Here is a 26607-nt window from a genome sequence, read left to right on the forward strand (position 1 = left end):
AGAGAGGAACAGGCAGAGAAGCAGGGAAGTGCTGCACTTGTATAGGAATAACGAATAACAGGTGGCCAGGAGAGGTGCAGCCCTAACCACTAGGCAGCAGAGTTTACACTTTATCCTTTAGGGCAGCAGGGAGGCCCCAAAGGTTTTGAGCGGGTGCAGTGATGTTCTCAGAGCTGTATTCTAAACCATTAGTGGACTAGCGGCCACCATGAGTATGTCGAGGAGGGAACACAGCATATGCCTCCCTTTGTCCGCACAAGCCCCCACACCCCACGTGCTCACACACAGGCCACCTGAGCTGGCACAGCCTGAAAGAGCCGGCGAGGGGCCTGTTGTGAGAAGCTGGGAGGCGAGCAGCATGTGGGCAGGCATCCCGTGGGAGAGCCAGGGCAGCCTTCTTCTAGACATAGAGGAGAAAACACAGGCTCTGCAGTCACATATGTGCATTCGCATTCTGGCTTCATCTGTCAGCAGCCCCACGAGGTACCTACCTCCCTGAGCATCACCTGGAAAACAGGGTGTTTAGGCTAAAAGTAAGGCTGGGCAGGTAAGCCCCGCACACAGTGCTGGCACATGGCAGGTGCTCAGTATATGCTGGTCTCTGCTCCTCCCCGCTTTCCTAGAACCTTGAGAAATTGCCATGGAAGCAGCAGAGTGGACAGGGCACTGGGGGCGAGTCCAGATTGTCTCTGTTGCGCTAGGTGATTAGACCAGTGTCCTCCTGCTTGTGACTATTAAATGAGGGTCTGGGGTTTGATCAGAAAACTTGCTTCTAGTTTAAGGGTTCCATGACTCAGCCACTTTCGCCTTGGCCTGAGGATGGTGGGAAGGCCCCATCTCCTTCCCCAGGTCAGGAAGGTGGGGGCAGGATAATTATCAAGAGCAAACCTGCTGCCTTTCAGATTGCTTGATGACATCGTTTGTATCCTGCTGGAAGCGGCTGGGTTTGTATTGACTGCTGGGCACTCGGTCGTTGGTCATCACCCAGTAAGGGCCTCTTGCAGCTCAGTGGAGGGTGGGTGGGTGTAACAGGGTCTGGGAGAGCTGATGGGTGCTGGGAGCGCATTTCAGTGAGGGTTGTATTTCTTCTTCTCTCCCCTCATTGATTTATACAGTGAAGGAGAGAGTTTTCAAATGGTAGGCATGTCTGGGTCTAGGCAGGCAAGCAAGTGATTAATCTTAGTTTGCTGCTGCTGACAGCCAGGAGCAAGAAATAATAAAGATTTGCAGGGTGGGAAGGGGTGGGGGGGAGGAAAGGTTGCTCGCCCCCCATCCATCAGCAGGGAGCACGAGCTCCCTTCTGCCATCTGAGCATCCCCTGATCAGGTCAACCTCTGAGGCTCCAGACACTTAGCTCTGTCGTGGCTGCCCACTCCCATGCGTGAGCCATCAGGGCAGTCCCCGCAAGCCCACAGTGGGTTCCCTGGCAGTTGTTGAGTTCCCTGCACAGCCCCAGATACCTGGACTCCAGCCATTGGTCCCCAGCACAGCCCTTGAGGGGATGACAAGACCTCTTAAGGGCAACCCACCAAGGAAGCAGGTGTGTGCGCCTGGGCACCCCACACTGCCCAGCTGTGATTAGAGGGGCCCTGGGCTCATGGCCATGTGATTCTCTGTCCCGCACCTCTCTGGGCTGCCAGGCAGGTGTGAGGAGGGGAATGCAGAAGAAAGAGAGGTGGCAGTCAGCATACTGGCACAGGGCTAGCTGACTGCGACCCCAAGCAGACAGCACAGCAGCAGCAGTTGCTGTCACAGAGGAGGTGCTGGAGGATGTGGAAGGCTCGAGGGTGGGAGGGGTTTGCCTGCCTGTGGAGGGGCAGGAGGGGCTTGGACTTGGTCCTTGGAGAATGAGGAACATTGAGGCAGTTGGGGGTGGCAGGGTAAGGAGCTGTCCATGCTGAAGGACAGCAGCCCAGGAGGGGACAGAGCCTCCTGCTTTCTAGTCCACAGTCTACAGTATACCTTCACCAACACCCTCCCATCCTCCCCTCGGCCCCATCCCAGTAGAGAATTAGCTTTTTTTTTTTTTTCTTTTTGTCTTTTTTCGTGACTGGTAACGGGATTGCAACCCTCAGTGTCGCGCGCCCGTACCGCGACCAGCAATGGGATTGCAACCCTTGGTGTCGCGCCCTCACCGCACTCAACCAGTGAGCGGACCGGTCTCTATATGGGATCCAAACCCTCGGCAGGAGCACTGCTGCGCTCCAAAGCGCCTCACTCTACCGAGTGCACCACCGGGCCGGCCCGAGAATTAGCTTTGCACAGCAGTGACGATACCAGCTCTGGATCAGTCTGACTTGGGCTCTTGAAACCCACCTCTGCCACATACTAGCAGGGTGGTCTCAGTCAAAGGGACTTAACATCTGTGAGTCTCGGTTTCCTCATCTGTAAATGGGATTTCGTAGGTGTATAAATGAAGGGCTGATATATGTGAGGTGCTTAGCATCTGCCCCACATGTCAGTGCTCAATCGTGGTAGCTCAGCTTTTTCATTATAGACTTTGGAGGGCCACAGGTTGTTGGGAAAAGAGCTGGTGTGGCCAGAGCCTTATGGATTGTCTGGGTTTGACTTAGAAGTTTCTGTCCACACCGACGTCCATTCTCCTTTTAGATGCTGGGATTTTAGTTTTTGTGGGTGTAACTAGAGAAAATCCTCTGTTCCTGTGTCTGAGACTGAATGTCACAGAGCTAGAGTCCAATCTAGGCTACCCTCTTGGCTGTGTGACCTTGAATAAGTTACTGACCTCTCTGATCTCCCAGTTCCTCATCAGTAGCTGGAGGTAATGACCACCTCAGCAGTCTTTCCTTTTGGTCCCCCTCACCATCCTGCTCCCCACTACTTCCCGCCACATCTCCAGATGTTATGAATCAAGTATTTGTTTTCACCAGAACTTGGTCAGGTCTCCCCATGATCTCATGAAGAAGCATGTTTGCAGCAAGTGGGCAGTATCTCTGGTAGTACACTGAGCAGAAATCTTGGGATTTAGGGAACAGAAAGAGACCTTGTAGATTATCTGGTCCAATACCCTATACAGGGGGAGAAACTGAGGCCCAGAGAGAGGAGGAAGCTTGCTTGCCTTCTAGCTTCCCACCAGGCCATTTCTGGCAGCGTTTGAGGCAGCCTAAGATAGAGCGGGAGCTGCTTTGTTCTCACTACAGGGAGGATTTTGCATCTTTTCAGGGCTGATGGAGGAAAAACGAATTAGTGCTCAATTAGTGTGCTTCGTGTTTTCTCCTTCTGAAAGGTTTAGAGGAAATGCCACAGTTAGGAGCTACCTGCTATAGGCAAAACAGACTCCTTCCATGCTCTTTGCAGGGGACTAAGCAAGAACAGTGAACTTAGATGACGTTTTCCTTTATTCACGATTACTGGGGACGTGCGCCCTGCTGGCAGTAAACCATTCCCCAGGCCACCGCCCTAGCCATTTGAACAGCGCCTCTCCTGGTCTCCGTGCGTGGTGCTTTGGCGATTCTGGAGCAGTGCGGGTACAGAATGTGGGAAAAGCCCTGGGCTTGTAGGAAACCCAGGCACAAATCCTGCTCCACCTCTGACTAGCTGTGGAGCACCAGACAGTAATGGGACCTTGATTTGCTTCTGCCTTTCTCAGGGGTTCAGGCAGACCCCCGTTTGAGTTCTGCTTGTTCTCATTTTTTTTTTTTTTGTCTTTTTGTCCTTTTTCCACGTCCGGCAACGGATCGCAACCCTCAGTGTTGCCCCCGCACCGGACCGGGGACCGGCAACGGGATTGCAACCCTCGGTGTTGCTCCCGCGCCTCGCTCAGCCAGTGAGCGGGAACCGGTCTGCATGTGGGATCCGAACCCTCGGGCGGGAGCGCCACCGCGCTCCCCAAGCAGCGCACTATCCAGTGCGCCACCGGGCCGGCCCCTGCTTGTTCTCATTTTAATCTGCAACAAAACAGGTGTAATAAGCCCTGCCCTGCCAACCGCTCTGGGCTGCTGAGAGGCATAAGTGAGGTGATGCATGTCGGGGCGCCCAGTGTGGGGATTGATACTCAGCTGTGTCTGTCTTTCCCATGGTAACAGTGTGTGGTGAGGAAGCAGGAACTGTTACCTTCATTTTTACAGCTACAGAAACTGATGTTCGCAATATGTCACAGCTAGTGAGTAAAGAGCTGGGATTTTAACACAGCCCAATGCCTTCTTTCTGCCTTTTGGAGTCTCTCTGAACAGAAACCTCCCCTACTTTCTCTCCAGCAGGGCCTCAGAAGCTCAACCAGTGCCCAAGCAGATCTCTGGACAGTATAGCCCCAGGACCTAGTGGGATTTTATGAACAGGACCGGGGACCATGAGCCCCTTGCCAGGCATTTTTCTGCCACCTTTCCCTGGACAGTGGTGGCAGGTAGAGGGGGTCCCGAGACATAAAGCCCCTTCCACCAGCTTGTGAGAGCCTGGAAACAAAACCAACAGTGTCAGGATGCATGACCCAACTGGGAGAGCCCCGTTTCTCCCCTGGGTCCAGCCCTCGAGCAGCTGGTAAAGAAGACACAACTCCTCATTGCTCCCACTTTGCAGAGGAGGAAACTGAGGCTCCGAGAGCTTCAGGATCCTGTCCAAGGCCATGTAATCAGGGAAGGTCAAAGGCAGAGTCTGCCTGGCTCCTGGGCCACAGTTCTTTCCCTCTAGGCCTTTTGTTGCAGCTAAGCCTGGCAGTTCTCAGTTTCCACCCAGGTGCTGGACTGAAGCTGGGAGCATCTGGTGACAGAGAGGGAGGCTGAGGCCAGCTCCAAAAGGCTAGTGGTGTTCTCCATAGCTGGCAACATAGAGGTTTTCAGATGCCCATCTGGCCACAGATGTGTGATGGGTCAGGAGGAAAGGGCTGACTGCTCAGGAGCTGCCGTGCCAGTTCAGTGAAGGACTAGTGCAGTGGGAATAGAAAGGAGAAACGTGGTAGAATTGATGAGGGAAGGAAGAGCAAGGATCAGGGACCATGTCCAGATTTCCGAGTAGCTGGGTAGGTGGTGTCACCACTGGCTGCAACATGGACCTGAAATGGTCAGTTTCGAAAAGACCCAGGAAAACATCCTCCCCCTAACTCAGCTCCGCCTCTTCCCACTGCTGCCCAAACCCCGGAGGCAAGCGGGGCCCGTGCTCATTCCGCCTCACTCTGCCAGTGTGAGGTCCAGAGCACCTGCCTGTCCTAGCAGTGCCAGACGTGCCCATGGTGGGCTGGGGGCTCCCTTCCTGACCTCCATCTCCTCTGAGCCAGGTATGCAACATTACCCTTTGTCCCCCGAGAGCTCCCTGGTCCTCTCCAGTGTCTGAGCCACCCCGATTACATTTCTAGCCAGCTTTTAATTATCTCATATCAGCCTGCAGAAATCTGCCTGTGTGGCTCAGCCTTCCAGGGGAGGCATTCCAACTGCCCAGCTGTCGCCAGGAAACCTCTCATGCCCTGGGACAGTTCCCTTTTGAGGCACTGGGTGGTCTCTCCAAATGAGAAAAACAGTTCTTTCCAATCACATTTCTAACATCTTGCTAATATAACTTACTTAACAATATTATATTTTCGCAAAAGCCATCTGGGAAAGGAGGATGTGTTGGGGACCTGGGGGGAGGTCATAGGGGTGCCGCGGGAACAGGCCTCGAGGACATCTGCAGACCTCAGATCTGCCGTCAGTGGAAGGAAGGCAACATGGAGAAGGATGTGACCAGGAGCCAGAGCCCCCAAGCCCGATTCCCACCCACCGCTTCCACCAGATGGGGGTCCTCAGCAAGTTGCTTCATGTCCCTGAGCCTCTCGGCCCCGAGGCACAGGGACACAATGAGAGTGAAAGCTCTTGTAAACTCTGAGAGGCTGTGCAAATTCAGGTGGGCATATTTGCAGAGGCTTTGTGCTGACCCCAGGAAAGCGGTTGTGATACAGGGTTTTGTTTTGCTTATAGCTGGGCAAACAACTTGAAGGCCCCTGAGACAATGTGATTGGCCCCCACCTAGAGGCATTTGGCAAGGCTTGAAGCAACCAGCTTCATATAGTAAAACCCCAATGTCAAACACAGGGTTTGACTTCCCCAGACCTTTGGGCAGTTAGAGCTGGAAGAAGGGAGTTGAATCATCTGGGCCAAGACCCCGGCCTTCCGATGTAGGAAACTGAGGCATGATCAAGGAAAACAGACCTACCTTAGATTCTGCAGAGAGTTGCTGGCAGAACCCAAATGTCCCAACTTCTACCCTAGGAATTACTCTTCTGAGACCCATAAGCACTGTATTTTCTTCTCCATAAGCGTTCTTGGTATTTGAAGCAGATTATAAAATCAGATGTCAGAATTTTATAGCCCTCATTTTTGTTTCCACAGTTCAAATGCTAAAGGTATATGGGCCGGCCCGGTGGCGCACTGGATAGTGCGCCGCTTGGGAAGCGCGGCGGCGCTCCCGCCCGAGGGTTCGGATCCCACATACAGACCATTTCCCGCTCACTGGCTGAGCGAGGCGCGGGAGCAACACCGAGGGTTGTGATCCCGTTGCCGGTCCCCGGTCCGGTACGGGGGCAACACTGAGGGTTGCGATCCGTTGCCGGACACGGAAAAAGACAAAAAGACAAAAAAAAAAAAAAAAAAATGCTAAAGGTATAAAAATGCTACTTTGCTGTGTGTGAGAGTACGCACGTGGGCGTGGTGCACTCCCACCCGTGCACACCTCGCCCTCTGCTGCAGCAGAGGCTGCTCCATCCCTGTTTCTTGGTGCCTCAAGCCTGCTCTTTTCTGGGTAGCTCCCCCAGTGAGCAGCCTCTCCTCCTAGCCATGGCTGGGCTTTTGGGGTTTTTTTTGTTTGTTTGTTTTTGCCACTTTTAATAATGCTTTTGCTTTTCTTCTTTTCTCTTTTTTAAGATTACTTCACTCAAGAGGAATATCAGAAACAATTGGGTTTGGCAAAGCCAGCTTATTAGAAATGCTATAATTAGAACCACTTTTTTTTTTCTTTTGAAAATCCACACACTGCTTATGGCCCCAGGAGGCTTGGGGATCAGCCTGCCACATTCTCAGCACAGACTTTGAGGGCAGGGCTTACAAACAAGTCAGCAGCGTGACTATCATTGCCGAGTTCCTACCATGCAGCGGGTATGGGAGACAGAAGGCACATCAGACTCTAAGCTCACAGCCTAGACAAAGAGACAAGGAGATAGGTGAGGACTGTGATGGAGGGAGGGGTGGCAGAGAGAGAATGAGAGACGGAGGAAGAAAGTAGGTGACTGGGGGCATCCTGGAAGGCTTCCTGGGCAAGGCGGCATTTGAGCAGGGCATCGGAGGATAAATAAGGTTTTGAGAGGGAAAAACTAGGGAGATGATTTATTGGGGAAGTGACAGCAAAGATACAAGGATGTTTAGGTTTGGGACTAGAGGCGAGGCCTCTGCGTTGTCACCTCTCCCTGTGGTCCCACCATGGCTAGAGTGGCTAGTTGTTCAGTTTCCCTTGGAGGTAATAGGGCCCATCTCTATTTTGTTGAATGTCACCCAGTTTTAGTTTCTAATTTAAAACCGGGGTACATAAACTCAAGGACCCTCATTTCTAAATTTGACCTCTATCAGCTGGATCTGCTGACCTTGACCCTCAGGATTATAGTCTGAAGTGATTTGGCATCTACAAGATACTTTTTGTGGCTGATGGTTTCTTTGGGAGTGTGTCCTTCTGTCTCCCACCACCAGAGGGCCTGGCGCATAGTAGGTACTTGGAAACCCTTGGAAATTATATTCAGGAGAAAAATAATTACAGCACTCAAGATGAGCCATGATTGGAATTCAATCAGGTTACAAAATTCAGCCCAGCCTGTAACTACTTGTACATCACACACAGGTGCATATGTATGGGAAAAGTACAGGAAGGCACTAGGCCAAGTTGTGATTAACAGCTATCTGTGGGTAGTGAAATGGCAGGTGATTTTTGTCTTCTTTTTGTCTATTTGTGTTTTCTAGATCTTGCACAGTAAATCTCCTTTATAATAGGATTTTTTTTCTTTTTAATGAGGCAGAGCAGGAAAGCTCATTAGCTATGGAGTTAGGAGACCTGTTTCTGGTCTCAACTATCTTGAGTTCTTTGTGACTTCTTCACTGTGCCTCAGTTATTTGGGGTATTAATTGAAAGTGATCAGCAGAGAGAGACTATACAGTGTTGTGGCTAAGAGGGTGGACCTTCTGGAGCTGGAATCCCTGATTCAAATCTTGATTCTGCTTCTCATTAGCTGTGTGGCCTCAGTTTCCCTCCCAGGGTCATTGTGAAGCATAAATGAGATCATGGTCGGGGACGTGCCTTATCCTAAAGTCCTGGTCAGCTCTCTCTGGCTCCCCTCAGCATCCCTACTTTGCCCTCGAGAAAGAGGGCACAGAGAGGTGAGGGGCTTTCTTGTGGCTGTGCCAGCACTCTGCATTGCCAGCCCTGCATCCTTTCCACAATTACCTACGAAAGAGCAAGCCATGTGCCCCATCGCGGCTGAACACAGCCTCCAGGGAGACATGCACTTACATTGGGGCCAGGCGGGCTTTTTGCAGTGCCTGTGTACCTGGTGTTAGAAATTACTTTGAACAGGCTTCTGCAGAGTGTCCTCTGAGGCAGGCAGAATGATGTCAGTAACATTGATTAGAATCTTGGGCCAGTGTATGAGTTCTGACACATGTCATGGTGAAACCACTGAGGCCACAAACACGTACGATTGTGTGATCCAGGCACGTGAATTTCAGACTCACAGTTTCCAAATATTAGCATAACCCCATTTTGAGTTCAAATTTTCAGGCTAGGAAAATACTTTTTCCTGTCCTGAACTGTTTTACTCTTAACCAAAAACATCTATGAAGACACTAGGGTTTACTATTTTACTTTTCTGGGAGTTGTGCTTTTAAAAAAGCAGTCGGTTCCAATGGTAAAATTAACTTTTTGGAACTCAATTACTTGCAGCCATGCTGAAAAAATTGTAATTAATGTGGTCAACCCCTAGCCAAATAATAAAATGAAAGCTTTGTTGTGTATCAAGGCAGAAATCAATTTCATTAGGGAGCAAAGAGGCAGAGATTTAATTTTGAGAAAATTCTCCACCCTGTGGAAAGAGGTTGTCACGAAGCTATTGGAATGAATGTCCAACATGAGAAGGTCTGTCCTCACGAGCTCAGAGGGCTCTAGCACTAAGGGCTAACTGTGACCTTTCAAAATTGCATTTCTACATCTTCCATGTGTAGCCAAAGCCAATGGGCTTTTGCTTCTTAATATTCTTGGGCTCGTGTCTCTTTTGGTTTGGGTCAAGAGGTGAGTGTTGTCTATAACTGGTGACACTGCGTGTCAGTGAAATCCTGTTTTGGGGGCGTTGGGAGTAGAAAGAAGAGAAAAGGCGGACTTTAGGGAACATTGTAAACTATTTTTCATTTCACAGATGAAGAAACTGAGGCCCAGATTTGCAAGGACTGTTGGGGGTTTTTCCATTGGGAACCACTGTCATCTCTATGATTTACAAAAGGCCCTTGGCCGGGACATCTGGTGCTTCAGTCAGCTATGTGCCTTTGAAATTCCAGGGAGGAAAAACCACCCTCAGGTTAGGTGCGGGGGCTGCTGAGCAGGTGACTTTTGCTGTTGGATTTTTTGTTTTCTTAATAAATTTTACTGTATATATTTAAGGCATGCAACATAATGTTATAGGTTATACAGACAGTAAAAAGCAAATTATCTACCATCTCATAGTTACCCTTTTTTTTGTTGTTGTCTTTGTGGCAAGAATAGCTAAAATCTACTCATTTAGCATGAACCCCATGTACCGCACAATTTGATTACCTGTAGTCCTCCTGTTGTATGTCACATCTCTACACTTGTTCATCCTATGTATCTGCTACTTTGTGTCCTCTGACCTACATCTCCCCATTTCCTCCCTGCCCCTGGTGACCACTATTTTGTTCTCTATATGTTTGAGTTTTTGGGTTTGGGGTTTTTTTTTTTGTTTGGGGGGGGGGTTTAGATTCCATATATAAATGAGATCTAGTAATATTTTTCTTTCTGTGTCTGGCTTATTTCACTTAGCTTAATGTCCTCCAGGCTCATCCATGTTGTGGCAAATGGCAAGATCTCGTTCTTTTTTAGGGCTGAATAATATTCCATTGTATGTATATGTGTACCATCTATCCATTCATCCACTGACAGACATTTAGGTTGTTTCCATATCTTGGCTATTGTGAATACTGCTGTGAAGAACATGGGAGTGCAGCTATCTTTATGAGGTGGTGGTTTAATTTTCTTTGGGTATGTGAGAAGGAATTGCTGGATCATAGGGTAATTCTATTGTTAATTTCTTTATAAACCTCCATACTGTTTTCCATAATGGCTATACCAATCTTCATTTCTTTTTTTTTTTTTTTTTCCTTTTTGTCTTTTTTCGTGTCCGGCAACGGATCGCAACCCTCAGTGTCGCGCCCGTACCAGACCGGGACCGGCAACGGGATCGCAACCCTCGGTGTTGCGGCCGCACCTTGCTCAGCCAGTGAGCGGGAACCGGTCTGTATGTGGGATCCGAACCCTCGGCAGGAGCGCCGCCGTGCTCCCAAGCGGCGCACTGTAGCAGTGCGCCACCGGGCCGGCCCCCAATCTTCATTTCTACCAACAGTGTACAAGGCTCTCTTTTCCACATCCTTGTCAACATTTGTTATCTTTTGGCTTTTTGATAATAGCCATCGTAATGGGAGTATGTCGTAGTAGTTTTGATTTACATTTCCCTGATGACTAACAATGCTGAGCACCTGTCTTCTTTGGCAAAATGTCTGTGTTTTTTGCCCATTTTTAAATCTGGTTGTTTTTTCACTACTGAGTTGTACAAGCTCTATATAGATTTTGGATATCAACCCCTTATCAGATACATGGTTCGCAAATATTTTTTCCAAATCTATAGGCTGCTGTTTTGTTTTGTCAGTTGTTTCCTTTGTTGTGCAGAAGCTTCTTAGTTTGATGAAATCTCATTTACTTATTTTTGCTTTAAATCTTTTATCCATTTTGAGTTGTTTTCTTTTTTTTTTTCCTTTTTGTCTTTTTTCGCGACCAGCAACAGATCGCAACCCTCAGTGTCGCGCCCGTACCGGACCGGGACCAGCCACGGGATCGCAACCCTCGGTGTCGCTCCCACAGCTCGCTCAGCCAGTGAGCGGGAACCGGTCTGTATGTGGGATCCGAACCCTCAGTGGGAGCGCCGCCGCGCTTCCCAAGCGGTGCACTGCAGCAGTGCGCCACCGGGCCGGCCCTTGAGTTGATTTTTGTGTCTGGTGTAAGGTAACGGTCCAATTTCATTCTTTTTCATGTGAAAATCCAGTTTTCCTAGCACCATTTGTTGAAGAAACTGTCCCTTTCTGCTGTGTCTCTTGGTGCCTTTGTCAAAAATTAGCTGACCACTATATGTTTGGGTTTATTTCTGGGCTCTCTATTCTGTTCCACTTGTGTGTCTGTCTTCATGCCAGTACCATACTGTTTTGATTACTATAGCTTTGTAATATAATTTTAAATCAGGAAGTTTGATGCTTCCACCTTTGTTTTCTTTCTCAGGATTGTTTTGACTATTTGGAGTCTTTTATGGTTCATATGAATTTTAGGATTTTTTTTTTCTATCTCTGTGAAGAATGTCATTGGAATTATGATAGGGTTGCTCAGTATTTCTTCTTTACTTGTTTTGTGGGGTTTTGTTTTTTTGGTTTTTGGTTTTTGTAAAGCTATAATTTGGATCAGGTACTTTGAGTGCCCTTCATTGCAGTGCTGGTGAACCCCCTCAGTCAGTTAATGGAGAAGCCTCTGACTGGACAGAGATTGGGTCAGGAAGACCAGTGAGGGCCAGCACTGTGCTTGAGCGGTGCCAGGGCTCAGGGAGTGACTCAGCCCTAAGCAGGATGCTTCCAATCCTGAGGATGAGAATTGAGGTTCTGGGGGGATTGCTGCTTTTTTCCCCTCCCTCCACGCCCCACCCCTCACCCTGCCTGTCATATCCTATCACTGGAGACACGAAGTCTGCTGGTAGTGGCAGAGAATCCCCTACAAGTGGTTGTATCCGGGCAGAGAGTGGGGGCATTCTGGCCCCTGAGTCACTACAAAATGGGAGCAAACCTCTGCCCCTCACAGGGCCTCAATATTGCCTGTAAAACAAGGATAGCAAACCAAATGGTCTCAGAGCCTCTAGTTGGTGTCTTATCTCCCACACAAATATTAGATTCAGAGCAGTGCACACAGTAGGCTCTTAATAAGTGCCAAAGGCCATCTATGACCAGTACTGTTTAGCAGAGAAACCTCTCCTCCTTGTTCCTGTTCTGTTTTCACGTGGATCACCCTTTAGAGAGCATTGTGAAATACTTCATGTTTGAGGAAATTGATCTCAGGGCAGTAAACACCTTGCCCAGTGTCACCCAGCAACTGAGCCAGGGCCAGAACCCAGGCCTCCCACCCCATCCAGGCCACTGCCCAGCTGGAGGAGGAGGTCCTGCAGCCAGGAGGCTGCCTGGCCATTCGTGGCCTCTCAACCCCCAATGTAGCCATGAACAACAGTCCAAACAGACGAGAGACACGCTCGGGAGTCAGCCCAGGCAGCATGGAGCCAGCCTGGCAAGCCAGATGGGCAGCAACTTGTGCAGCCCCTCTGCCAGTGGGTGAAGACCAGGCCAGCTCAGAACCCCACGTCCTGCACTGCATCAGTATCCAGAAGGGCCCTGCCCTTTTTTCAAAAAATAACAAAATCTGCTGCCGGCCCCTTGTTTCATGTCCTGCTTATCTGAGGAGCTGCCAAGAAATGAGGTTTTTAACCAGCCAGCCAGCATCCAGCAAGACTTTGTTCACCCACTGACTAATTCAGACCTCAGGATGACCTTATGGACGGGCAGTGAAAGCTCCATGTCACAGATGAGGAAACAGGCTCAGGCAGGGGCGCAGCTCATAAGAGGCAGGGCAGGGACTCAGACCCAGGCCTGGGTGATCCTGAGCCCTGGGATATGTCCACCACCATCCCCAAACATCGTAAGACCCAGGTGGGAGTTCCCTGCCCAGGGTTACACCCTGTCACTCTCCAGCCTGGCCAGGTTGGTCCCAGCTTTCCAGCTCCCCTACAAACGCCATTATGCCCTCAGAGTTCCCTCCTCGGCCCTGGCGCTTACCCCTGAAGCTCCCTTTGCCCAACTTCTGTACTGTCCCTGCTCTAGAGCTCCTTTCAGGTGCAGTGTATTCCCCCAGATCTGCTGGTTGGGGTGGGCTGGCACCTTGGTCCTCGGAAACAGCAAAATGACAAAAGCACACTTGTGCCAGTGAGATGGCCAGGGTCCATTCAGGCTGAGGCTGGCCGCTTTCTACCGAGGACAAGCCCCTCCCCGCCCATCCTCTCCTTAGAGCCAGGGTTCAGATGTGCTTATTCTGCACCCCTCCCCTTGGGCCAAACCATCTAGCAGATCTGTGTGTGTCTTAACCCTTAAATAGGAGCAGGACGACGTAACCTCGCCAAGCGCTCGCTCTTGCGTTGACGTTCCCATTCACCCCCCAGCGTTTCTGAGAGGAGGAATTCTGGGCACTGGCGACCAGCACACGGTGTGGCTTTAACCTCGGCACTGCTGACGTTGGGGGGGGGTTACTCTTTGGTGTGGAGGCTGTCCTCTGTGCGGTAGTGTTTAGCAGCATCCCTGGCCTCTTCCTACCAGATGGCACCCACATCTTCAGACATTGCCATGTGTCCCCCTAGGAGGGGGTGCGGAATCGCCCTGGTTGAACCCCGGCTCTAAGGAAAGGATGGGCGGGGAGGGACTCGTCCCCAGTAGAAAGGAGCCAGCCTCAGCCTGAAGGGACTCCATCTGTCTCACTGGCATACGTGAGCTTTTGTCATCTTGCTGTCCACAAGCCCAGATCCACTGTGGCCAGTGCTGTACCCACCTTCCCCGCTCCATGAGGGTAGCCATTCTGCCCTGCCCTGTCCCTCTTGGCTGTGCTGGACCCCCACCAACCCTGGGAGGTCCCTCATTGGCTTGAGAGCTTCTGCACTGAAGGGACCCCCCTCCACCTTTTCCAGATGGGGACTCTGAAGCCCAGGGAGAGGGGCCTTGCCCAGCCAATGACGTCACTGGGATCAGTTTGAACCCAAGCCCCTGACTTCGGTCCAGGGCTGGGCTCATTCCGGCTGCCACTACCAGCCCCACCTGTCTGAAACACCTAGGCCTTCATGTTCCTAGGACAGTCCTTGATTAGAGGTAAAAGAAAAATCCCTAGACCCTTTCCCTTTCCTGAAGCTCTGACAGCATCTCAGACATTCCCCCTCCTTGCGCTTTTCATGTGCCCTTGGCCAGGTCTGAGGCTGGTGGGAACACGACCAGGGGCTGCAAGTTGTCCAGCCCTGGCGAGCGTCACTGCCTCCCGCTCACACACCCCCAGTGACAGGAGGCTCACCCCCTCTGCTGTGCGCCTCGGCATTGAAAACCTCTTGTCTGACACTGTTGGAGTTTCTCCTGAGAAAATTGCCCAAAATGAGCTCATTTCGACACACCTACTACTTTGTGTATAAAAACAAGCCTTATGCTCCTACATGTTTGCAGGAGAGGCATCTGCCAGCCCTCCTTCTGCCTAGAGATGGCTTTTTGTCATGATTTAATGAAGGCCTTCACCCTGGGCTGCCAACTTAGAGCTTGAGAAATACCCAGAAGCTTGGGAAGGCTAATCACTGCTGATGCATTTATTGAAACTCTCATCATTTGGTTGTTAATCAAGTTATTTGGCTCAGCAGTGTTCATATTTAGATGTTTGTTCAAAATAATGTGGCATATGTGTCTTTGCCTTGTCATTTGAAGGCTGTTTTGGAAGGTGGTGGGCGGGATGCAGGCTCAGCCATGTGGCCTCGTGAGCCTCTCACCTTAACTCCTGTGACTCTATAACATCAGGGGAGGGGCATGGAAGGCTCCTAGTTGCTCGCTGAGGAAACCCTGATGTCCTTGCACTGTGACCCAGGCATGGTGCTTCTCTCTCTGGCCTTACCCAGGCAGGGTGTCTGGCATATAATGCCAGCCTGCCCAGAATCTTTGTGAAGCCACGTGCTGGTCCAGTCGTGGACTTAGGCAGCATTTAAGATCTTCTCAGCCATCGTGCCAGAGGCAGTCCAAGCCCTGTGTAGGCGGGATCTGCCTGGTTCTGGGTGATGATCAGACCACAGAGGGGATCCATTCAAATATTTCCTTTAAGATGCTACCATGAGGTCACACCTCAGCGCTGGGGAGGTGTCTGAAGAGAGGTGGCCCAGGTCCAGGCTGTGGCTCTCCTTACATGTGGGGTTCTCTGCTTCCCCTAGGACCCCTCTTCTGCGCTGAATGCTGTCCTGTAACAGTAGCCTGCTTATCTCTTCAGAGGGGCCCCAGATCTCCCCCCTCCTTCGTCTGCAGTGTACCGAGGGGCAAGTGGAACAGTATGTTTGCACGGAAGGCCATTAGCTGGGTCTGGCTCTGCCTGGAGGCTGGTAGACTTGTGTTCAGTCTCACTTCTCTCCTCAGTGGCAAGTCACTTACACCTTCTGGCTCTGTTTCCCCACCTGTAAATTGGGTCCAAGGAGACCCATCTCTTGGGCTTGCTGTGAGGATGTCATAAACTCCCAGTGGTGTGGCCACACAGCAGATGCGATTGGTAATACTGTGCTTCTCGAATCACCAGGCAGAGCATGCCTCTCTGCAGGCCCTCACTGGTACTGTGAGTGGCTGCACCTTCAAGGAGGAGAGTTGCTCTAGAGACAGACATATATATACCCAGCAAAATGTCCCATCTCCTGGAGGTCAGAGAGAAGGTGGAAGGGAGCAGACCCTCTGAGCCAGGAAGCTGCTGCTTTCAAGAGTCAGCATTACCACCCTTCAGAGAGGGTCACAGCGGGAACTACCTGTTCGCAGGCCCCTGGGTGGGCGTGGAGGTACCTTGCCGTGGTCACCCTTCAGGCTGGCTCCGTTGCCCAAGGTCACAGCAAGTTAGCATTAGAGCTGGGCCTGGCTCCCCATTGATTGAGCACAAATGTCCGTGGCTGCCTCCACCACCACTAGAGCAGGTGCAAGCCTGTGGGGTTGGAAGGCTGTCCCCATGCTGAGCACAGAGCTGTGTCCCCAGGGCCCTGAACGTGAGCACTGGGTGCCCTCCTCATGAAGGGAGGGGACTACGACACCTCCCTCCCCAGAGAACCGTCCTGCAGCCGATTGTTGAGTTCATCTTGAATGCACGAGCTCATGCTCTCTTTCCTTCCACTGATCTAGCCCCAGGAATCTTTGCATGAAGTAGGATTCAGATGCTTAAAGTGGCTCCACAAGAAGAAGAACCAGGACCACAGAGAGGGGAAGGCCAGGTCTCACCTCCGCCCCTTCAGGAGGACCATGGCTTTGGGAGGGAACTTGTCTCACATTCATGTTCCATTTATTTAGGCCTGTGCAGGGGGCGCTGGCTGGCTCAGGGGTCCCAGGAATGATTTCTAATCCCAAGGAAAGAGGGGCCCTTCCTCGTGGACTTCCTGGGGCAGGACTTTTCTTTTTGAAGGGAGAGGCATATGCTTTGTACCCTAACCTCGCAAGAATGACCCTCTGGAAGCTGCCTGTGGCTCTGCCAGTCCTTTCTGGCCTCTGCTGGGATGAATGCAGACCAGAAAAAGCAACTGTGTCTGGCCTCAGAGTAGGCCACACTGGGGGACAGGGTGCAGCAGCCACCAGCCTGTCCTCAGGAGCTCATAATCTGGAGGGGAGGATGATTGGGACCGCATTGCCCTGGCTAGACCCTAACTAGGTAATTGATGGATGGGTGGAGTGCCCAGCTGTGGGCCAGAGCAAGTAAGGCTGGACCTGCTGAGGACACCATCACAGTGACAGACAGGGTCCCTGATGGCATCTCACAGAGCTGCAGCGAAGCTACATCATGGGGCAGAGAGAGTCCAAAGTCCCACCTGGACACCTCGACCCATCTGGTGGGATAGCTGAGGAGGGGAAGGTGAGGCTTCGGTGGGAGCTTCAGATCCTGAATGCCAGGCTAAGGAGAGAGCACAGGCTTTGGAGTCCAGCAGACATAGGTTCAAATCCTGGCTCCACCATGTCCCATGAGACAAGCCACACGGCCTTCCAGAGCCTCAGTTTCCCCGTCTATGAACAGTGATAGTTGTACCAACTTAGCATTGCTGTGCAGTTTAAATAAGATAGCATCTGGCAGCAGCTCAGCTCAGTGCCTGGTGCCCAGTAGGGGCTTGTTAAGTGCTGGGTGTCAGTAATGCTGTGTTGATGGTGGGGAACCATGAACGGTTTTGAGCTGAGGACAATGTTCTGGGGGCATCTGGGTCAGGAGAGCATCTCCCCAAGTACATTTCAGGCAGAGATGAACAGAAAGCCCCTGTGTGTATGGATTCCTGTAACTGGGTCCTACTCACTAGTCCCAGAGGGCAATTTCCTTCCTTCCCAGCATAAATATTATAGGCAAGTATTTTTAAATCATTTCATCATGAAAAGAAGCGATTTAACATAACTATTACACAAGATTCTTCATGAAATATGCATCAAGCAATTAGGTCTAAAAGCGAGAGGTGAGGCCTCGCACTCTGCTCGGCGGCCGGCAGCTGGGCGCTGAGTGATGTTTTATTAAAGCCCATGATTATGAGGCGAGGTGGGGCCTGTTATTAGGCGGCGTGCCAGGCACATTTGATAATCCTGGTGATGAGGAGGTGCTTTTTGTGATGATAATGAGCTATCTGGATGCTGTGACAGCCCCAGCACCCCTGGCCTCCCCAGTCTTAAATGGGAATCGTTAGGTCACCCACCAGAGATGCCCCTAGTTGTGACTTTGCTCTCGCAAGATGTCCTATCAAAGGAGACAGGGCTGCCGCAGGAGCTTGGCAGGTGGCAGGAGTGTGGCCCCCGTCGTCAGCAGCAGCATCCGGTCAGAGCTCCACAGGGACCCATGCCTTCCTAGAGCGATGGTGGTGCTGCTGCTGCCGTATAGGGGTATGAGGAGGCACCGGCCGGAGCCCAGTGTACCTGGCCCTGGATACATGGGCCTGGGCTCTGCTGCACCTGCAGCCCCCCTTGCGATGTGCCTTGGGCCAGGATGGTACACTCTGTCTGGCCTCAGTTTCCTCCAAGGTACCTCGCGGAGTAAGAGGAGATGACCCCAGGCCGCTTCTAGCTCCAAAAGTGTTCGGAGCAGACCCCACATCCCTGAGCACACTCCTTATCTGGTGCACGCCTCTGTGCACCACAGAAATTTTAAGTTCTTTTTATGCTGGCATCTTCTTTTGTGTGGAGTTGGGAGTCATTAAAGCCATCCTGGCAGCTGCTTTTAAATCTTCCGCTATTGCTAGGTGGCATCTTGCTCGTGGGAACCTTGCAACCAGTCAGGATGTGTTATTACAGCAGGTCTTGGGTGTGTGTGGACAAGGCATCCCTGACCCTTGCATTGGTGGGCATTGACAGTCTTGGGACCTGAGAACCCCTTATGGTGAGGTCATCACCCTGCCTTCTGTCTAGGGGCTCCGGCGGGTCCCTCGGACGGCCCCTGTGTGTGTGCCACAGGTGGCTTTTCACCCACAGCCTGTCTGCTGTCTGATCTACCATCAGCTCTGCGCAGTGGGCACCGTGGAAGTTGAGGCTCAGCGTGGAGGAGACATTTGCTCAGGGTCTGACACCTCCTGCCTGCCACCCTGCCTGCCTCACGTGGAACACTGAGGGTTCAGTAGGGCCCTCTCCTGGGTCTAGAAAATGCTGAGGTCAGGAGCACCACAGGCTCGCCGGGGAGGGAATCAGGCACTGCTGCGGCTGACTGTTGTGTGGCCTTGGGCCGTTCACCTCCACTGTGTGTGCCTCAGTGCTTCACAACATAGGGCCTGGCTCACAGGAAGTGCCCAGAAAACACTGACCCCAAAGGCGATCCTGGCTGGTGCCCCAGTGAGGGCAGCAGTGGAGGGAAGGGGTAGAGCTGCCTCCAGACCCCTTCCTGCAGGAAGCCCTCAGGACTAGACAGCAGATTACATTCACACACAGGAATCCAGGACGTAGGGCTGAAAGCATCCTCAGAGGCCTAGAAAGCCACCCCATGGGTCCAGCGGGCAGGCAGGGGCAGAGCCCAGCAAGGCATAAGAATAGCCTGAGGGCCAGAGAACCACGGGGGGCAGTGCTTAAGCCCAGGAGGGTCAGCGTGTGGGCCCTTCTCCATCTGCCCGGGAGTGCTCAGGCCACAGGCGAGGAGGTTATGGGGCCTGAGCTCTGGTCCCAGCTGTGCCTTGGTCTCAGCTTCGTGACCAGCCTGCCCCCTCGGCACTGCCTGGTTCAGGGTGATACACCGTCGGGTGCTTAAATAGGTGAGCTGGATGTCAGGGTTGAGGGACAGACAGCGGGCCGGGCACGTCAGGAGGGACTTAAGGGAGGCGTCTGGGCTCATCTCAGCCTGGCAGCCACTCGCCTCACTATATGTCAGCAGCCGGGGTGGAGATGACAGTGCGTAGCTTTTAATACCTGGTGGCCATTCCAAGCCCGTGGCCTGGGAACGGAGGAGCTTCTGCCTCCACTTCTGGCTCTGTCAGAGCCATTGCTGCCCACTTTCCTTGCTGAGTGGTATAAGAACAAACCAGCGTGAAAGTGTCACATTAACCTGCATGGGTTCCTTTCCTTAACCTCCTTGAAAATGAAATCTGCCTTCCCACAGCGCAGAGCTGTGACCCTCTTTCTTACATGTCCTCTGATTCCCTCCCCAAGCTGTAGATCTGTGAGAATCACAGCCTGACAGCCTGGCACCCAAATGTCACCCCACTCAGTGCATGTGCCCAAGGTCCCACCTTGGGACCTTGGAGGAGTCCAAGGCTCCTCCCTGCTTTCTGCTCACACACACCCTCCAGGCAGAGCTGAGCCGTGGCCTCCGAGACTGCGTCCCGCTGTTCTCTCAGCCACGCGCTTTCAGCACATCGTTTAACAATCCCCGTCCTTTCCATGCTGGCTCAGATTTGTGGTCTCTCGTGCGCGGTGGGCAGATGAGTGCTCACTCAAATGGGGCTTTACATTTTTCATTTAACACGTACACACCGTTTCCTTTCTGAGGCCTAAGCAAGTGCACATCCTACTTCTCAGACACGTCGAGGCAATTCTCCGATGAAATGACCCTTTACTGAGGAGAAGAACTTGCCACAGGCTCTGTAATTAGAACATTACCAGCCTTTAAAAATCTTGATTTAAATTTCAATTCTTTACAGGAATTATTCTCTCTTGAAACATAATTGCTCTCCAAACGATTTCCTTTAAGCCGAGGGTGACATCTCTAAATACATTATTATGAGCAGATGTAGTGCTCGGTGCCCGCACTTCATTAAGCATTTGTTCTGCCCATTTGAAAATGATCCTGGAACCCAAATTAAGGTATTACTAGAGCGGGCGCTGGTAAGCTTGGGGAGCCAATTCTGCATGGAGGAGGTGTGTTTAAGCCCCCCAGGGTCCCGTGGGAGCAACAGAAGTGAGAAGAGGAGTTTGAACCCAGAAGGGCCCCAAACCTCCCACGTCCACATGGACCCCTCAACCTCGCTGGGAATGGGCTGTGGTCTCCTGAAACCCAGGCTCCTAGAGCTGTTCATAGTTAACAGTGCCCAGGGACAGGCCCTGGAGATGGTAGCAGGAGGTCGGTCGGAAGCCCCGGCTTTCTAACTAAGTGACAAATGTGCTTTGGAAACTAAAGCATCCGCGGATGTGGTGGTAGAATCATAATAGAATCCTAACAGGCCAGGCTTGGCGCTGAGTGGGCAGGGAAAGGGTGTCCTGGCAAAGGCAGGTTGATGGAGGTGAGTGACCTAGTGTGGCTGGAGCCCTGGGCATGAGGTGGCAGAGGTTTGCTGGGTCAAGCAGGTGCTGGCAGGAGGGCCGTGGCTTTTGCCACCTAGCATGCTGATGTGGGGCAGGCTGCAGAGGCCACAGGGGGACACAGGTTCTGCTCTGATCTCCAAGGACCCATCGCTGCCCTTCTCAGTAGACATTTCAGGGACTCCTCTCAGGCAGGCCTGAACCTAGGCAAGGTGGGCACAGAGACTGGGTCCTGCTCGTGGCACTCCCTGGGGAACTGGGAGGGTGCTAAGTAATTAAATTCAGAAAGGCAAGTGCTGATGGAGGTGTGAGTGTCCCCAGTACAGTCAGATGAAGGAAGGAGCCCATGGGAGCCTGGAAGAATGCCTGGCAAAGGAAACACAGCCAGGCCTTAAAGAGATGGGGCTTGCTGAGAGGAAGGAAGCAGTCTAGGGCATGCCAGGAAAGAGCACATTCTGCCCACATTCCATTGGCTGAAACCAGTCCCATGGCTAACTGGGTGCAAGGGAGGCTGGGAAATGCAGTCCCTGGCTAGGTGGCCCCTTCCCAATAGATGGTTGCCAACTATTGAAGGGGGAAAACAGCTCACCTACCTTCCCTGCCACTCTGTTTCCTCATTTGTAAACGGGATGATGACCCTGCCCACTTGTCATGGTATCAGGAACATGAACACACTTTGTGGAAGCAAGGCTTACACAGGCACCTTGCATCAGTATTAGGAAGAGGGCTGAGTTTTGTTTTGGTTTGGTTTGGTTTTTTTCCTGGATAAGCCCCCAGAAGCTCTTGGTGTTGGAAGACTCCTGCAGCAGTGGTTGCTGCTGATTCCTGGTCAGGTGCTAGAATTGGGGGTGCCCTTGGGTGCAGCTGCATTTCAGCTGGTCCTGGGCCTCGATGCTGCCTTGGAGAGGGGCAACTCAGGGCTGCTTTGTGTCTGTGCTCGCTTCTGTCCCAAGCAGCCACGCTAGCAGGAATCTGGCCTCGGCCTTAGTGCCAGAGGAGCAGTTCTCCTGGGAAACAAGTGTGAGCACAGGCCACTCTCTGCTCAGAATGCACTTGAGTGGCTCTCTGACAAAGGGCTTCCCTGCTCCGCGGCCCCAGCAGTGGGGCAGTCTCAGCCTTTGCCAGTCGCCAGGTCCTAATAACCTCTGTTTTGTTCACAGGAGCAACCAGGGTTTTATGCACATGAAACTGGCCAAAACCAAAGAGAAATACATTCTGGGTCAGAACAGTCCCCCGTTCGACAGTGTCCCAGAAGTCATCCACTACTACACCACCAGAAAGCTACCCATCAAAGGGGCCGAGCACTTGTCCCTCCTCTACCCTGTGGCTGTGCGGACCCTGTGAGCGGACCAGCCCTGCCCTGCTCTGTGACAGAGCCCAAGACTCGGAAGAGCCGAGGCACCCACCGACCAGCCCGGCCACTGCTGCCAGTCATGTCCAGTTTGTGTCGTGTGTATGGTACTAGCACACCACTGCATGTCTCTAGAATGCTGTTGCCCCTTCTGGGGGCTGGAAAGGCCTGGATAAAGACCGAGGGAGGCCCACGCACCACCCCAGCCCCCACCCCAAACCCCTCCTTGAGTTTCTGTGAGTTAAAATATTTGCAAATCCAAGAGATGCCTTCCAGGGTGAACAGAGGCACTGCGGCTCCGCGGGTGGGGCAGGAGCTCCCTGGGTTGCATCTCTTTGTTCTCCAGCTGTCACGGATTCACACCTGTGTAGGGACAGAGTTTTCCCACGGGCCCCACTGGGGCTGGGAGCCAAATGCTGGCACTTCAAGAGCCCAGGAGGCCCCAGGGTCCCGCCCTCACCCTGGTGTGAGAGTGTGCGTGTGTGTGTGAGCACATACGGGGGAGAACATGGTCACACACCGATGAGTAAACCCACTAATCTACTTTTAGTCACTCAGTGTAATCATTAGATCGTCAAGGAATCATTGTGCTGTCAAAAAGAGGATTCAATTATTTATGAATAGGGTGTGTAAATAAAATAGTCATTTAATATATAGTCTTGTCACTTTTTTTTATATATACCAGAGGGTCTCTTGGGGGGGGTAGTGCTTGCCTGCTGGTTTCATTCCCAGAGCAAGGTGTGTCTCCTTGGGGCTTGCTGCTGTGACAGGAACTGGGCAGGGGAGAGGAGCGGGGTCCCAGCTCAGGCCCTCAGCAGGTTCTGCTCTGGGAATGGGGCTGAGGCGGTGGAGGAGCACTGCTTGGCCAGAGGGGTTTTCTTTGTTTGCCCCCTGAGAGTCGACCTGTAGGAAGGTACAGCCAAACCCTGCGTCCAGGCTCACCGAGCTGCCAGTGGCAGCCAATGGTAAGTCTGTGTTAACCCCTCAGGTCCACAGCCGCTAGCAATCCCCGTTATCTAGTCAGTGCCACTCTGTGAGGTATTTAACATGTGGGGAAAGGGAGGCTCAGAGAGGGACAGTAATTTGGCCAAGGTCACACAGCTTATAAGCAGCAGAACAGGCTCCACGGCTGATGCGCTTCCATTGGCTGTGTGGTCTCGCGGCCACCCTGCTCCTGGGGGAGGGCAGAATCCTGACCTTTCAGGACACAGAGGGCCCCCTCGGTTGTCCATACTCTGCTTCCACACAGATGAAAACACCTGCACTCGCCCAAGCTCTGTCTTGCCCCTGTCCTCGACAGGAGCAGGGGTTCTTTCCATACGTTCAGGGCAGACCCTAAGAAGTCTGTGAGTTACTCAGTTTCCTGCTTTCCCACGCACCCAGCAGCAGGACAGGTGTGACTGCCATCTGCTGAGTGAGGTGCCAGGGACCCAGCTCCGGCAAGGGCTCCGGAGCCTTCACCGGCTCTCATCCTCCTGCCTCAGTGGACTGGAAGTCTGGTGGCTGTGGTCCCCAGAACACATGGAAAGAGCACGAGGGGCCAAGTTTGAGCCTCACCAGCAGGTCTAGACATTCAGCACTGCCTGTGTCTTTAGGGCTGGCTTAGAGATGGCTTGTTCCCTGTGCAGATGTGGAGACAGAGGCCCAGAGAAGGAAAGGCCTTGCCAAGGCCACCTGTCAAGTTGGGGCAGAGCAGGACTAAAAGCTGTGCCCCTTTAGGTGGCTGCTGTGGATTCCAGTGGTACGTGTCCAAAGCCGTTTCCTTGGCGATCTGCCTCCCGCGTCCTTGTCTGTCCACGCGGCCCCCGCCCTCGTGATTCTCACGCTGGCTGTGGCCCAGGTCTAGTCTCCACATAAGTCAATCCTGACCCTGTGCCCATTCTGCATTTTCTGAAGGGAAGGAGAATCGCTGGGGTGATTCGTGTTTGCTTTCTTTTGGGCTGGGGGTTGGGGATGAGAAAATGAGGGAGGAGTTGTCGCTTGTCCAAACAGAGGTGCCAGCAGAGTCGGGATCCAAGGAAGCCATGGGAGGCTGGGGTGTGGGAGGCCCCCGCTGTGCGGACATCCGCCCAGGGCCGGCCTGTGCTCCTAAGAGGCTGTGCCTGCGGGCTGAGCACAAGCCGGCCTGCTCTGCCCTCTGGCCTTTGCTTCCTCGAGGGATTCCCGGGACCCTCCCTCCGACCCCTGCCCCCATCTCCCTGCAGTCGCCCGGGAGGCCCACCCGTTCCCCCGAGGGACCCAGGCGGGCAGAGGAGCCAGCTTACAGGATGGGAGCTGCTAAAAGGAGTTTTTTTCCTTCACTTTACGAACCTCTCCCTCTTCTTCCTCTGATTGTGACTGTTTCCTCTGTCAGCGTGTATTCATGTTTTCTTGGACATCTAACAATTGAAACAGCTTTTCCCTTTCAGAAACACTCACATGCAGGTTACTGGCTTTTTGTTTTGGCTTTTTTTTTTTTTCATCTGCTGCCAATTAATGGGGGAAAAAACTGAGCTGGATTTCTTTGAGGGGAACAAAGCTCCCTGCCACACAATGCCTCGCCCTGGGCATTTCGTCTCAGGACACAACCTCCAGCTTGGAGCCACAGCGCGGTTTTTCCTTTCTGTCCCTTTGCTGGCTCCATTGTTGGCCATGACGCCTGGACCACTTCAGCAGCTCTGTCCTTGAGCACTGAGGAGTCAAGGGCCCTTGTGGCAGAGCAAGATGGCGCCAAAGGAAGAAAGGCGCCTTGTGGGGAAGAGGGCCCACCTGCCTGCCAGTCCTGAGGCCCTCAAGTCGGAAGAGCCGCCCGGGCTGGCCCCGCTCCTGGGGAGAGGCTCACAGAGCAGCCCTGCAGGGACGTCGTGCCGAGGCCGCGCCTGCGGGAAGCCGGCCTGTCCCCGCTGCAGCCCACAGCGCTCTGCTTCCAGCGGTCACAGGACCGCAGGCGTCCTTTTTGAGATTTGGAACACCAAGTTCTGGCGGCTCTTGAGACAACCTCTAGGAAGTGGTTGATGGCACCTGACCAGGAGCCTGGCAGGATGGGCAGCCGGGCTCGCCACTTGCTCTCGCAGGCCCTAGGGACAGTGCACGCACACACCCAGCCGGCGGCGCAGGCTGGCACTTGGAGCCGGCCTAAGGATGCCCGGGAAGGGTCCAGGCTGAATCAGGCAGTGGTCCAGCAAACTGCCACATCTACCTCTTCAGCCGCCCGGAATTGGTGACCAGCAAAGACCAAATCCAGAACCCCATAGGAGGGCCGGCCCGGTGGCGCACTGGATAGTGCGCCGCTTGGGAAGCGCGGCGGCACTCCCGTCCGAGGGTTCGGATCCCACGTACAGACCGGCTCCCGCTCACTGGCTGAGCGAGGCGCGGGAGCAACGCCGAGGCTTGCGATCCCGTCGCCGGTCCCCGGTCCGGTACGGGGGCAACACTGAGGGTTGCGATCCGTTGCCGGACACGGAAAAAAAGCAAAAAAAAAAAAAAACATAACAGAACCCCATAGGAACCTGCTGGCAGGTGCCCTCAGGACACGGCAGCCTCAGCCTCCATCCCCCTTGTTGGGGCCGTGTGTGTCACTGCCTGTACCCGCCACCTACTGCTAAAAAGTGTCCTGTAAAGCTCCAGTTATGTGTGATTTGCTGTATAATGATGTATATTTAATGTGAAGCTTTTAATACACCAGCGTATTGTTTAAGTGTACCTCCTTGGGCAGGCATGTTTTATTTGTTCAGAATGCAATCGTGTGCCCCAGAATCTGGTTGGATTGCTTCTGCTTGCAAAGGCTGAGCTTCCCCCATCATCCCCCAGAGGTGGATTGTGACAGGAAAAAAGGAAACTTCCTGCTTCCTAATTACAAAGAGCATAGAGCCCCAGTGAGCTCGTTAAGTGGAAACAGATTTGTTCAGGAGATCATTGAGTTCCTACTGGTCCTCAGGGCTGGTGGACACAGAGGTGAATGGGACCCAGCCCCTGCCCTCAAGAAGTTTCCAGGGTGGGAAATGGAAAAACAAGCCATTAGATGTAGAGCTGAGCCAAGGGAGCCTGCAGAGAGGGTGTTCCGGGCCAAAGTAACAGGTGGCAGGATCATCAGGGAGAGTTGAACAGGGCTTGGGCTGGCACAGCCTGCCTTGGTGGGAGATGGCGAGGATCCTGGGTCTCCAAGGGCTTCATCCTGTGGAGGCAGATGAGCAGGGCAGAGGTGGGGCATTTGTCACCTCGAGCTGCAAAGTCACTCTTGGTCTGCCTGAAGACTTTGGGAGGTGCTGGCCTCCTGTTTTCTAGGGAAGGCAAGTCCTTAAGGAGGGGAGGGCAGAGCACGTGTCTTGGCACACAATCTCCCATTGTTCACACTGACACCATCACCCCGATGACATCATGAGGCAGCCTCAGTTTACTGGGGCAGGGAGGGCGTGAGAGGGTCTGCCACCCAAGCTCCTCGCTCGCACGTAGATCACCTGAGGGGCTATAGGTTTCCCCAGCATGTCAGGGAGCCCACTCTGAAGTGCT

The 26607-nt window shown here is 52.8% G+C and overlaps 1 protein-coding gene across 1 annotated transcript in view; it reads left to right on the top strand.

Annotated features, from left to right (window-relative positions):
* The window catches only part of SHB (Src homology 2 domain containing adaptor protein B), a 241935-nt gene extending 219160 nt beyond the window's left edge, over window positions 1–22775 (top strand). Inside the window, exon 8 of the mRNA XM_008588738.1 lies at window positions 21929–22775. Within this exon, the coding sequence (XP_008586960.1) occupies window positions 21929–22112 (184 nt within the window). The 3' untranslated portion in view covers window positions 22113–22775. The remainder of the gene's footprint in view (window positions 1–21928) is intronic.
* The last annotated feature ends 3832 nt before the right edge of the window (window positions 22776–26607 follow it).

This window comes from Galeopterus variegatus, unplaced genomic scaffold, assembly GCF_000696425.1.
Source record: "Galeopterus variegatus unplaced genomic scaffold, G_variegatus-3.0.2 Scaffold11, whole genome shotgun sequence".
Classification (NCBI taxonomy): Eukaryota; Metazoa; Chordata; class Mammalia; order Dermoptera; family Cynocephalidae; genus Galeopterus; species Galeopterus variegatus.